The sequence below is a fragment of the Lolium perenne genome, chromosome 2 (assembly GCF_019359855.2).
Source record: "Lolium perenne isolate Kyuss_39 chromosome 2, Kyuss_2.0, whole genome shotgun sequence".
Classification (NCBI taxonomy): domain Eukaryota; kingdom Viridiplantae; phylum Streptophyta; class Magnoliopsida; order Poales; family Poaceae; genus Lolium; species Lolium perenne.
Window position 1 is genome coordinate 303898085 of NC_067245.2, and position 13544 is coordinate 303911628.

General features: G+C 44.9%; 1 protein-coding gene across 1 annotated transcript; it reads left to right on the forward strand.

The window, feature by feature from the left end:
* The first annotated feature begins 230 nt into the window (after nt 1-230).
* On the forward strand, nt 231-1444 carry LOC139835866 (uncharacterized). The gene is made up of 4 exons (XM_071825752.1): nt 231-254; nt 817-951; nt 1038-1148; nt 1228-1444. Exons 1-4 carry the CDS (start codon nt 231-233, stop codon nt 1372-1374), a joined length of 417 nt encoding a protein of 138 aa, XP_071681853.1. The 3' UTR covers nt 1375-1444.
* The last annotated feature ends 12100 nt before the right edge of the window (nt 1445-13544 follow it).

The window sequence follows — 13544 nt, forward strand, 5'->3', positions numbered from 1 at the left end:
CCCACCGTCATAACTCATGCCTCTCACACTTTCTGTTATGCTTGATTGCAGCGCAATTATAGGGTGGCGACTGAGCATAAGGAGAGGGCGGACGTGATCCTCCGTAACATGTGTCGGAAGTTGACACGGCAGCAGTGGTACAACCAGAGGATCTCGTGCATCCGCCACTTCTATGCCGAGCAGGGCGTAAGGTACACAAAGCCCGAGATTGTGCAGGGACTCGCCCGGCTATGACGATAGAGGACTTCATGTCGGTAAGTAATTGTCAATGCGATTCTATGTCTGCGGCTAACTTGCAACTATATTGTTTGTTCTTCAAATGAGTTTTGATTTTGCAGGTTGTACCACATTGGGCTGATAATAATAAGAGGGCCGCCTTCATGGAGTTGGTCAAGAATTGGGTCGGCGAAAACCCCGATTTCAAGGCCGTGAGCGACCGGAACAAGGCCAACCGTGGGAATCAGGAACACACAGTGCGGGGAGCAGCAGCACCGATCGCTATCGGGAGCGTCTGGTACATATAAAAATGGAACAAGCTGCATTTTTTTGATTTTCGATGATATGCATAACATTTGTTTTGTGATGCAGGGGAAGAAGCTCGGGAGGGAACTTGGTGAGATGGAAGCGTGGACGCACATGAAGCTGGTGACGCCCCGTCCGAACGAGCCTCGGCCCGCGCCTGAGATGTACTACGGCAAGGCCAAAGAGAGCAAGGAAAGATCTGCGAGGAGTACGCCAAGCTCCATCCAGAGGTGGAGGACCCTATGACCGAGCCGGTCGACGAGGTGGCGATGATCTTTGGCGGGGTCCGGCCAGCCGCATGGACGTCCTGCCTGCCTTGCTGGGGGTTTCAAGCCTCAGAAGAACTTCACGCAGATCAAGGCTACCCTCCCCTCCGGCAGCTACGCTACCTCCTCGCGGACTACATGCCGTTCTCGGGTAGAGGTAGATGTAAGTCATCCACACTTTCATCCTCTGTTTTGACTCTTGTTCCTGAATGGCTATGTTGATGAGACACATTATTTCTGAAATTGTAGACTCAGCTCGAGGAGGCCTATGCAGTAGCTTACGAGGAGTATCTCGAGAAGATTAAGGAGCATGACCTTGTGAAAGATGCCTATGTCCAGTGGACGAGCAACCAGATGGCGGTAAGTTTCAATCTCTATGGTTGCAAAACATCATAAGTCCCCATGTTTGAATCTGAGCTATCTCTCCCGTTTCTTGCAGAGTTTCACTCGGTTCATGATGACTGGAGTGCGAGAGGAACCACTCCCAGAGCCACCTCATCCGGGGCCGACGCCAGTGTTCCCGTCCAAGGAGGAGTTCTATATCATGTACAAGCGTCAGCGTCAGTTGACCCCGGTAAGTTGCTAACTTGGCTAAGTTGCTAACTTGGTGTGACATGGCTAAGTTGCTAACTCCCTCCAACATGTAGGGATTGGGAGAATCCGGGAACGACGCTCCTGATGGTACGCTGATGCACCCCGGTCGCTGTTCTCCTGGTGCTTCTGCCGAACCTCGGCATGGTTCTGCTTCCGGTGGCTCTCGTCGTGGTTCTACCTTACCGAGCACCGTCAAAATACAGCGGCCTCGCTTCACCCACTCGGAGCTAGATCGTCTGGAGCTAGATCGTCTCTCGGGTGGTGCACCACCATAGTTTCTACATTGTACTAGCACATGATGACACGCTTCATCTTTGTAGTGGATCCCGTGTATGTACCATGGTCTTGTATGCTATATTTGTGCTATTTGTGAGATTTGATGCTATATGTGTGAGTTTTGGTGCTATACGGTGATATCTTTGTGCTCTATGGTGCTATATATGTTACTGGACATTCATATTTATAATATGTGCAGTTTCTGCAATTTTCTAAGCTAATAGAGCCAAAATGGCAAAAAACTGAAAAAATCCTGGGCCGGCTGTGCCGACGGTGTCACCGTCGGCACAGGCCCATAGCTGCGCCAAATGGCAGGGTCTGTGCCGACGGTGACACCGTCGGCACAGCCGGCCCAGGTTTTTTTCGTTTTTTCCCAGATCCAGCAGGGACGGTTTGGCGCCAAAACTGGGAAAAAAAAAGAAATGGTCACCGTCGGCACAGCAGGGCAGATAACGGCCGGTGCGTCACGGCGAGATGGGTTGCGCCGACGGTGGTGACGACCGACGGCCACCGTCCAGCCGTCGGTACACGCGTGTGCCGACGGTGCCATCTTGTGCCGACGGTTAGTGTGCCGCCCCCGACGCGAGCTATGCCGACGAGCAGACGCCGACGGTGACCGTCGGCAGAGACGGTGCCGATGGTGGATTGTCCTGTGCCGACGGTGCGGGGCCGTCGGCGCACGGCGTGACTCCCGTAGTGTAAGATGAGCGGTCAAACTTAGGGACAAAAGTCAAACGAATTGTAATTTGGGACGGAGGGAGTAGCTAGTATCGATTCTTGCTACTTGTAACTCTATTGTTAACAAGATAACAATTAACAAAGGTCAACCACACTCATTATTAAGAAACCACAAATGGTCACCGAAAGATATACTCTATCTTCATTACAACAACACAAATATATCATCATCATCATTATTATTATTATTACAAATATAAGTGGCAAAGATGTGAAGACATCTAGGTAATCCCATCACTTCAAGATAAACACCCACTCAAGCACCTGGAAAAATAAAAGGGGTGTGAAAATAAATCTCAGCAAGCAAATTGCTTTAGCGAGCATGAACCCTCGCTGCATGTGCATTTGTGCGTGGCTAGGCCCGCGGCATGGTCATGTACCGAGTGGTAGTTCTGGGAGTCTACTACGCATGTGGTGAGCTGCCGAGGGCGTCAGCCCTTAAGGTGAGGTGAATGTACTACCCGAGCCCAATACCTCTTAGTAGTTGAAGTTGTTGGCCCATGTGACCCAATTGTGGTTGGGTTGGTTTAGTATCACCTTGGAGGTTTAGGGCGGTGAGGGCCAGCTTATAACCTTGTCGTTTCAAACATAGCACCTTCGGGTTAACCCTTTTACACGAAGCGAGTCTAAAAGTGTAAGAAATGTGCTATGTGTATGCGACTTCGTTTCACGTGAGGAGCTGGGCCGAGCTTTCCAACACATGTTTTCAAGATGCAGGAAAAGAAATAAAAATAGACACTTTTTTGTAAAGGCAAGAACAGATGGTGATGGTGTTCCTATGTAGCTTGTGATAAGCTTGTTAACTTTAAAGCCCATAAGGCCCAAATAAGAAATTCATTTCAACATTCTAAGAATTACTCATCTTCCTTAAGGGTGGACATGGTGTTTTTGCTCCTGGGAGCATATGCTCCCTATATTTAAAATGCATTTTAAACATATTAAATGATGCCAAAATATTTGAAAAGAAAATGTTGAGCATACATCTCTACATCTTACGTGTTCACAAAGTTGTTTCACGAAAAACCAAATTGTTATGTGTCTTGTGCAAAAAAGACAAAAATTTGGTGCTAAAATAAGGCATTTTGAGAGACAATTGTTTGTCTTTTTTGCACAGGCCACGAAAAATGTCAATTTGTTATGAAACTGTAAGTGAGCATGTAGAATGTGGAGATATATGAGCACATTTTTGTTCCCAAATTTTCTGAAATTTTGAAATTTGTTTTTTGAATAAAGGGAGCATCTACACCTGGGATCAAAAGTGCATTTCTGTTCCTTAAGGGCTATTTTAATTGAATGTTGAACTAAAAATTTAGATTCTTAGAATGTGACCCAACATTATAAGAAATATTTAACATTTTTGAAAATTAGATCAACATTTAAAAATTAGAGATTCAACATTTTAAAAAAATAGATCAACATTTTGGAAAAAAATATCATTGTCAACATTTTTAAAGATCTATTTCAACAATTTTATAAACTGAATTCAGCATTTTTGGAAACCTAATTGAACATTTTGAAAAAATCGAAGCTTCGTCGTCGATGGTGGTAGCACGGATGAAGGATGACGGTAACATTTTAAAAGATGATGACCCTGCATCTACCCTTAGCATGGAATGCATTCCGAAACCTGACAAAATTTAGTCAGCACCAGAGCCTCATGATGCTTGATCCACATACAACGCTTCGGAGGAAGCTGATGTACCACATGAGATAAAGATGTTGCAATGATCATGTAGCAATTCATTCAGTTGCAGTTGGCATGCTCAGAAAAGTATAGGTAAAGTAGAATTTACTCTGTATGAATCTACATTTTTCTTTGAGCTTTCTCGTATGTTGAAGTATTGTCTTGCATTGCAACTTATCTTCCTGCAATCCAATAATAATGCAGTAAAATTTGTAGGCATTGGGGTCAGGCGTTGGCACCGGGCCAGGTACCGTCCACTCCCTGGGTATCTTCCAGCCGTTGGATCGAGTACATGCGGTCTAGATCGTGCACAAGCAGAGACTCGACCGTCCTAGTTAATTGTATCGCGCGGGCGCAGGAGACAAGTCCTCGTCAATCGCCATACCTTCTCCAATCAACCCCTACCGCGTCGCTGCCGCCGCCCTCGCCCTCGCCGAACACTCTGGTGATCTGGTGAGTCGCCGTCGCACCATCTTGGACTGACTCGTAGGTGTGTACCTACGATCTCTTCTTCTTCTTCTTCTTCTCTGTCGCCCTTTGTCAATTTGGCCTCGATTCCGATTTGGATACATACTTATTTGTCAGGTCAAGCCTGATTTATTTCTGTTTTCGCAATCGATTCTTCGGATTCAAATCTAAGCATCAGATCCAGAGTCTTCGCCATGGCCAAAGCGGCGGCGGCCGAGCAAGAAGGAACAAGGATGGCGACACCGTGGCCAAAGCGGCGGTGAGCCTGGCGGGCCCCTATGGCATATCGTCAGGAGCAGCAACGCCTCTACCTCATCTTCGATGACTACCTGTGGGGATACAACATCCGTGAGATGAACCTGCCTTCAGCGCCACCCTACTCCCACTCACTAGGAGAAAAGAGGGCTTTGGTTTTTTTTGCTCCAAAGAGCATTAGCACCAGATTTGGCACGAACCGGTGCTAATGGGGTCATTAGCGGTTCGTGCGGTCTGGACGTCCAGGGGACCAGCCGCGACATTAGCACCGGTTCGTGCGGGATCTTTAGCACCGGTTCGTGCCACGAACATATGATAAAGGGTTGGCGTCAGCCGCAAACCCTTTAGCACGGTTCGTAACACGAACCGGTGCTAAAGGTTTTTCTGCTCCCCACGCACATCCACCCCCTCCCCCTGTGGATCGCCTTTTTTAAATCTGTAAAATAGAAAAGAAAATTATAGAAAATTCAAAAAATAATATCTTTTGATATTCCTGTATGTTACGCAACCTACTGTTAGGGAAAATTAACAAATTTGAATTTAGAATTTTTTTGCATAAAAAGTTTAGAAAAAAGGTAAAATGGCATTAACTTTTGCCTACGACGTCGGAAAAAGCGTATAATATATCAAAATGATCGTGGGAAAAAGTTACATCCGAATTCACCTGGGCTTACCCGGTTAGCCAATTTTTAGATTCTAAAAATTCCAAATTAAAATATGAAAGCAGGAAGATTTTAGTTTTTTGCTAGAAATTTAGGATTATTTATATTTTTTATTTTTTAAACATTAAAATTAATAACTGCATCCTGCATAAATATTACTATTAGTTTTAGCAAATTATAATATTTTCAAATTTTCAGGTTTTAGGTTTGGGAAAAAAAGATTTAAAAAATTAAAAATTGAAAATAATTAAAAATTACAAATTATAAAGTTAATGTTTATTTATTTATTTAAGATTATTATTACATCAATACTTTTGTCTATTAAAATAATTATTTGAAATTCAAACAATAAATAAATATGACATCGACCAACATGTTAATAGGATTGATATGATACTAGTATCACATACATGCGCGCGAAGCACTTGGATGTGGGATGGGAAGGAAGTTGGAAGTTAAGTGTGCTAGTGCTAGAGTTGATGAGGACATCCCTATTACACCATTACCTCCGTCACTGATAAATGAAGAGGAACCTGCTGTGAAGCTCAAGTCCAATGAAGTTCGGATTGGACCAATTACAAGGGCTCGTGCGAAGCTACTTAAACAACAGGTGAACTTGTTTCTAAACGGTACTTTGATTGATGAGAACTTTATACTGCCTAAGTCCTATTACTTATGTATCATCAGGTATCAAGAGGAGACGAGCATCGCACGAGGAGGAGAGGAGCACCTGGACATGAAGACGGACGTCAAGATGGACGTGAAGCTGGACATGGAGTTGGACATGAATATATCTCATGGACGCGCGAGGGAGGAGCGGGAGGCATGCGCGAGAGGAGAAGAAGACGTCCAGACCGGTCCAGCACCCGGTTAGACCGGCCTCCAGACCGGCCAGCCCGGTCCCTGGCCCGGTTGACCGGGCGCCAACCGGATGCGATGCATCGTACCGGATCAAAACCGGAAAACCTCGCAACATTCCAGTTGCCGCCCGATTGACCGGACGCCAGACCGGCCGACCCGGTCCCTGGTCCGGTTGACCGGAATTCCAGACCGGATTCGTCCGAGTCTGTCTCGACCAGATCTATTCTGGGTCGGTTATTTTTGTATCTTTTCGACCAGAACTCGTCCCGGACACCTATATAAGTGCCCAGGACGCCCCCCTAGCTGCTTTAGACCACGTTTAAGATAAACCCTAGTTCTTAGTTGTTTGCTCTAGCAAAACTATTGAATCCCTACACCATATTGCTTGATATTGTGTAGATCCTGAAAAAGTCTTGTGTGATCTGCTGTTCCATTGGGAATTAGACGGTTGCAACTTACCGCTTCGTGGTCGGCGGCTACGTGCGCAAGTGTGTGGAGTTGCGAATATCTTGCAGGGTTGAGAGCTGTTGCATTGGCGACAGGGACCAATCGAGAGATCTCGTTGCGTCATACAAGTTATCTTCCACTACATCGTCGTGTTTCTCCGCTGCCATCACCCCGTGATCATCATCACCACCGTTGCTTACTGAGAAGATCGGGCCACCCCTTATCATCTTGGTATCAGATTTCCAGTTTTCCTCGGTAAGCCATCCACAATCCACCCCCATAATTGAGTTGTGAGTGTTTTCCTATCCAGAAAAAGCCATAAAAAGTTAGGGTTAGGGTTTGCCATAGCCTTAGATTGCACTAATTTCAAGTTTTAGTTTTTTTTCGTAGTTGTTTTTGCGTTTCTTTTCTTTCCATCTAGTATTTTAGGGTTTGAGTTTACTCTATCATCTTGTGTTACTTTGTCGTCTAGTGTCAGTTTTTGTTACTCCGAGTCCACGCAGCGTATGCTTGTTCCCAACCATAGACACAGCCTTTCGATATAAAGTGACTAGGAACTTCCCCCAGAAGATACTAGTTTTACCGCTCGACAGGCTGCTCGTTAGGTTTTCGGTGCTTTGCATATTGCTGTTGGCCGTGTTATCCAGGAGTTGTGTCAGAAAATCAAAAAAAAGAGAAAATTGAAAGAAGAAAAAAGAGCTACATCGCTGTGTGTGTTATACAATTAGAAAAATCCAAAAAAAAAAAAAAAAGTGAAGTGCTAGTTGATTCAAGTGAAGGCCTAAGTTTACTTTACTGCACCCGTAGTTGAGCAATCTTGTGCCTGTCTCGTTGAGCTTTGCTAGCGTCTCTCTTGTGCATTGCAACCTTTCCAACATATAGTTGCATTGCCCCATTATATCGCCTTGTGTGAGTATCATTGGTTGTCTACGGTCAGCGCTAGAGCTTGTTATTGGTGCAAATAGGTAGCCTACCTACAGCCCCACATATACCCTGCTTTGTCGTGTGACTTGTTCTTATACCTTGATATTCGCTTCGCTACATCCGTGCACTAGTTGTTACTACAAGTGGTAAGCAACACTAATTTACTTTGGAACGGTAAGATCTCCTTTTCTTATCAGTTTTGAGTGAGTTGTGAGAGTACCACCATATATTTTTGATTTCGTGCACTAATCTACTAACGATGTCTGCTAGTGATCATAAAATTGTTAACCAGGAAAACAAGAGTGCTGCAGATATCATCACATGGAGGGAGTATGAGGCTCTTCGTAATGAGATGCGACGTGAATTCCGCGCTCAGGACGAGGTGCTTAATGGGAAGATTGACGAGATCTCCCAAAAGTTGGATGCTACTCATGTGACCGTCACTACCATGCAAGATCAAATGACGGATGTACAACGCAATCTTGCTGATTTGCGCTTTGATGTTGAGAATTTGACCGTGCAACAACAACAAGACGATGACGATGATCCTGAGCTTCAAGATGACGCACACAATGCTCGTGATGCGCCACGTGGTAATCGTGCTCGCGGTTGGGTTCCACTTGGCCGCAATGGTCGTGGACAAGATGAGGAAGATGGCTTGGGTAAGCCCAAGTTTTCTATACCCAAGTTTGAAGAAGGAGCTGATGTTGAAGAATACCTCACTTGGGAGCTCAAGATTGAGAAGTTGTGGAGCTTACATCCACATTATACTGACAATCGGAAGATCAAGCTTGCTTCTTCCGAATTTGATGGCTATGCTTTGCGTTGGTGGGATGCTTTTGTTCGTAACCGCGAAGAGGATCGTGAGCAGCCTATACGCACATGGCGTGCCATGAAGGAGGCGATGAGTTCTTGTTTTGTGCCTACAAATTACTTACGGAATATATATGATAAGCTGACTCTATTGAGACAAGGTGTGAAGACTGTGGATGAATACTACATGGAGATGGAGATGCTAATGCAGCGTGGCCGTGTCCGTGAGTCTCTCGAGATGAAAATGCAGCGTTTCCTCAATGGTTTGAAGTATGATATCAAAGGCATTGTTCGTCACTACAGCTACACCAATATGAATCAATTGTTACATCATGCAAGAGAGGCTGAATCGCAGTTGGCTGACGAAGCAAAGATCAAAGGTCGAGCTACAGGAGCTGGGCGTTTCACACCCCGCGCGGCCCCATCTATGGCGCCGGCGCCTTCGACGCGCTCCGCCCCTCCGCCTAGTAAGTCGGTCTCTAATGTGTCTAACACAAAGAAGTCCGAATCTGCTGCAAGTATGAGTGGTTCTAATGTGTCTACTGCCCGTAACCGTGATATGCTTTGTCATACATGTGCTGGCAAAGGTCACTTCAAGAGAGATTGTCCTAACCGCAAAGTCAGGTTATCAATGAGGACAATGAGTACGAGACTGGATATGATGTTGATCCTAATGCTCCAGAAGATGATGATTATGACACTGATGGTGAAGATGCATATCCGTCTGATGCTCGCACCATTGTTGTGTCACAGCACGCTCTTATTGTGTTGCCTAGTGCATCTACCCAGCGCTGTAATTTGTTCCAAACAAAGGCTTTAGTTGGTCCTGACAAGGCTTGCATGGTTATTATTGATGGCGGGAGTTGTCGCAATTTAGCAAGCAAGGAGTTTTGTACCAAGCTGAAGTTGAAGTATCTACCGCACCCGCATCCATACTATATTCAGTGGTTGAGCGATAATGGTGAGATGAAGGTAAACCACATGGTGCGTGTTGAGTTTGCTATTGGACCGTATAAGGATTGCATTGATTTTGATGTCGTTCCTATGACGGTGTGTCACCTACTATTGGGTCGGCCTTGGCTCTATGACCGTTCTGTGCAACATAATGGCCGTGCCAATACATATCACTTGGAGTTCAAGGGCAAGAAAATCAATTTACAGCCTATGACACCACAGCAAATTGTCAATGAGTCTCGTCAGAAAGTTGAAGTCAACTTGGAGGATGCTTCTTTAGATAGGCGAGAGAATTGTAATGTTGTGAGTGATATAACGAAAAGTGAGAGAGTGAATTCCTTAGTCTCATTAGCCACCAAAGAAGACATGAGAGAGTTTAGTGAGGATCCTACAGCCATGCCTCTTGTGCTCTTGTACAGGGGTACGGTTTTGGTTTCTAACGACATGACCCCTCTTCCTCTTGGTGTTTCTAATGTTTTGCAGGAATTTGGCGACGTGTTTCCGGATGAAGTACCCGCAGGACTTCCACCATTGCGAGGTATTGAGCATCAAATCGACTTGATTCCCGGAGCTTCGCTACCCAATCGGGCACCATATAGAACGAACCCCGAAGAGACGAAGGAGATACAGAAGCAAGTACAAGCGCTACTCGACAAAGGTTATATCCGCATAAGCCTTAGTCCTTGTGCTGTTCCTGTTATTCTTGTTCCTAAGAAAGATGGTACATGGCGTATGTGCGTAGATTGTAGAGCTATAAATAATATTACTATTCGATATCGTCACCCTATTCCCCGTTTAGAGGATATGCTAGATGAATTGAGTGGTGCTGCTGTGTTCTCTAAAATTGATTTGCGTAGTGGTTATCATCAAATTAGGATGAAAGAAGGGGATGAGTGGAAAACCACCTTTAAAACAAAATTTGGTTTATATGAGTGGTTAGTAATGCCTTTTGGTTTGACTAATGCACCTAGTACTTTCATGAGACTGATGAACCATGTTCTGCGAGAATTTATTGGCAAGTTTGTGGTTGTGTATTTTGATGACATATTAATTTACAGCCGCAATGAATCTGATCATATTATACATATTCAACATGTTTTGCAAGTGTTGCGTGATAGTAAACTCTATGGTAATCTTGAGAAGTGCACATTTTGCAAAGATAAGGTCATATTTCTGGGTTATGTTGTCTCTAAACATGGAGTAGAAGTAGATGTGTCTAAAATTGAAGCTATTCAAAATTGGCCTACTCGCATGAATGTGAGTCAAGTTAGAAGTTTTCATGGTCTAGCTGGGTTTTATCGCCGTTTCATGCCCAATTTTTCTACTATTGCTGCACCTTTGAATGAATTGACTAAAAAGGGTGTTGCATTTGAGTGGGGCGTTGCCCAAGATCATGCTTTTGATGAACTGAAACGATTGTTAACTTCTGCACCGTTGCTTGCACTTCCTGATTTCAATAAGCAATTTGAGATTGAATGTGATGCTAGTGGTATTGGAATTGGTGGTGTGTTGATGCAAGAGGGTCGCCCAATTGCATATTTTCTGAGAAACTTTCTGGTGCTAAGTTGAACTATCCAATATATGATAAAGAATTGTATGCTTTAATTAGAGTTCTTGAGGTTTGGCAACAATATTTGTGGCCAAAAGAATTTATCATACATTCTGATCATGAAGCTTTGAAATATCTGAAAGCCCAATCTACTTTGCATAGGCGTCTTGCTAAGTGGGTTGAGTTCATTGAGTCTTTTCCGTACATTATTAAGCATAAGAAGGGAAAAGATAATATTGTTGCTGATGCTCTATCTAGGAAGAATATGCTATTAACTCAACTTGATGTTAAAATTCCTGGATTAGAAGTGCTATGTGATTTGTATGCTACGGATCATGATTTTGCTGAACCATATCTCTTATGTGCTCTTGGTAAAGCATGGGACAAATATCACATACATGATGGGTTCTTGTTTCGAGCTAACAAACTATGTGTTCCAGAACCGTCTGTGCGTTTGCTCTTATTGCAGGAATCACATGCTGGAGGTTCGATGGGTCACTTTGGGCGTGAGAAGACGCTATTCATGCTCGCTGATCACTTTTATTGGCCAAAGATGAGGCGGGATGTGGACAGGTATGTGAAGAGATGCATTACTTGCAACAAGTCCAAGTCCAAGCTGAAGCCTCACGGTTTGTATACTCCATTACCGACACCTACTACACCTTGGGAAGATATTAGTATGGATTTTGTGTTGGGTTTGCCGCGTACTAAAAGAGGCCATGATTCTATATTTGTGGTAGTGGACAGATTTTCTAAAATGTCACACTTTATTGCCTGCCACAAAAGCGACGATGCGTCGCATATTGCTAACCTTTTTTTCAGGGAGATTGTTCGACTACATGGAGTCCCAAAGACTATTGTTTCTGATCGTGATGTGAAGTTCATGAGCTACTTCTGGAAGACACTTTGGGGAAAGCTTGGGACAAAGCTACTGTTCAGTACTACTTGTCATCCCCAAACTGATGGTCAAACTGAGGTGGTGAATCGAACCTTGTCACAACTGTTGAGATACATGATCAAGAAGAACCTGAAGGAGTGGGAAGAGTGTTTGCCGCATGTAGAGTTTGCTTACAACAGGGTGGTACATTCTACCACGGAGCTATGTCCTTTTGAGGTGGTGTATGGTTTTAAACTCATTACTCCACTTGACTTGTTGCCTTTGCCCATACATGAGAGAGTTAATATGGAGGTATCCAAGAGGGCAGATTTTGTGCGAAAAATCCATGTGAAGACTAAAGAGTTGATAGAGAAGAAAGGCAAGAGCAATGCTGCAAGGATGAATAAGAAGCGCAAAGAGATGTTGTTCAAGCCTGGTGATATGGTCTGGGTACATTTTCGCAAGGATAGGTTCCCGAAGCTGCGGAAGTCTAAGTTGAAGCCTCGTGGTGCTGGTCCTTACAAAGTGCTTGCCAAGATCAATGATAATGCATACTCGATAGATCTTCCAGTTGATGAGTTTGGTGTCAGTAATTCTTTCAATGTTGCTGATTTGACACCATATGACGGAGAAGACCTTGGAGCGTCGGGGTCGACGCCTTTTGAAGGGGGGGGGGGGGGGGAGATGATGCGGACATCCCTATTACACCATTACCTCCATCACTGATAAATGAAGAGGAACCTGCTGTGAAGCTCAAGTCCAATGAAGTTCGGATTGGACCAATTACAAGGGCTCGTGCGAAGCTACTTAAACAACAGGTGAACTTGTTTCTAAACGGTACTTTGATTGATGAGAACTTTAAACTGCCTAAGTCCTATTACTTATGTATCATTAGGTATCAAGAGGAGACGAGCATCGCACGAGGAGGAGAGGAGCACCTGGACATGAAGACGGACGTCAAGATGGACGTGAAGCTGGACATGGAGCTGGACATGAATATATCTCATGGACGCGCGAGGGAGGAGCGGGAGGCATGCGCGAGAGGAGAAAAAGACGTCCAGGCCGGTCCAGCACCCGGTTAGACCGGCCTCCAGACCGGCCAGCCCGGTCCCTGGCCCGGTTGACCGGGCGCCAACCGGATGCGATGCATCGTACCGGATCAAAACCGGAAAACCTCGCAACTTTCCGGTTGCCGCCCGGTTGACCGGACGCTGACCTGCCGACTCCGGTCCCCCGGTCCGGTTGACCGGAATTCCAGACCGGATTCGTCCGAGTCTGTCTCGACCAGATCTATTCTGGGTCGGTTATTTTTGTATCTTTTTTACCAGAACTCGTCCCGGACGCCTATATAAGTGCCCAGGACGCCCCCCTAGCTGCTTTAGACCACGTTTAAGATAAACCCTAGTTCTTAGTTGTTTGCTCTAGCAAAACTATTGAATCCCTACACCATATTGCTTGATATTGTGTAGATCCTGAAAAAGTCTTGTGTGATCTGCTGTTCCATTGGGAATTAGACGGTTGCAACTTACCGCTTCGTGGTCGGCGGCTACGTGCGCAAGTGTGTAGAGTTGCAAATATCTTGCAGGGTTGAGAGCTGTTGCATTGGTGACAGGGACCAATCGAGAGATCTCGTTGCGTCATACAAGTTATCTTC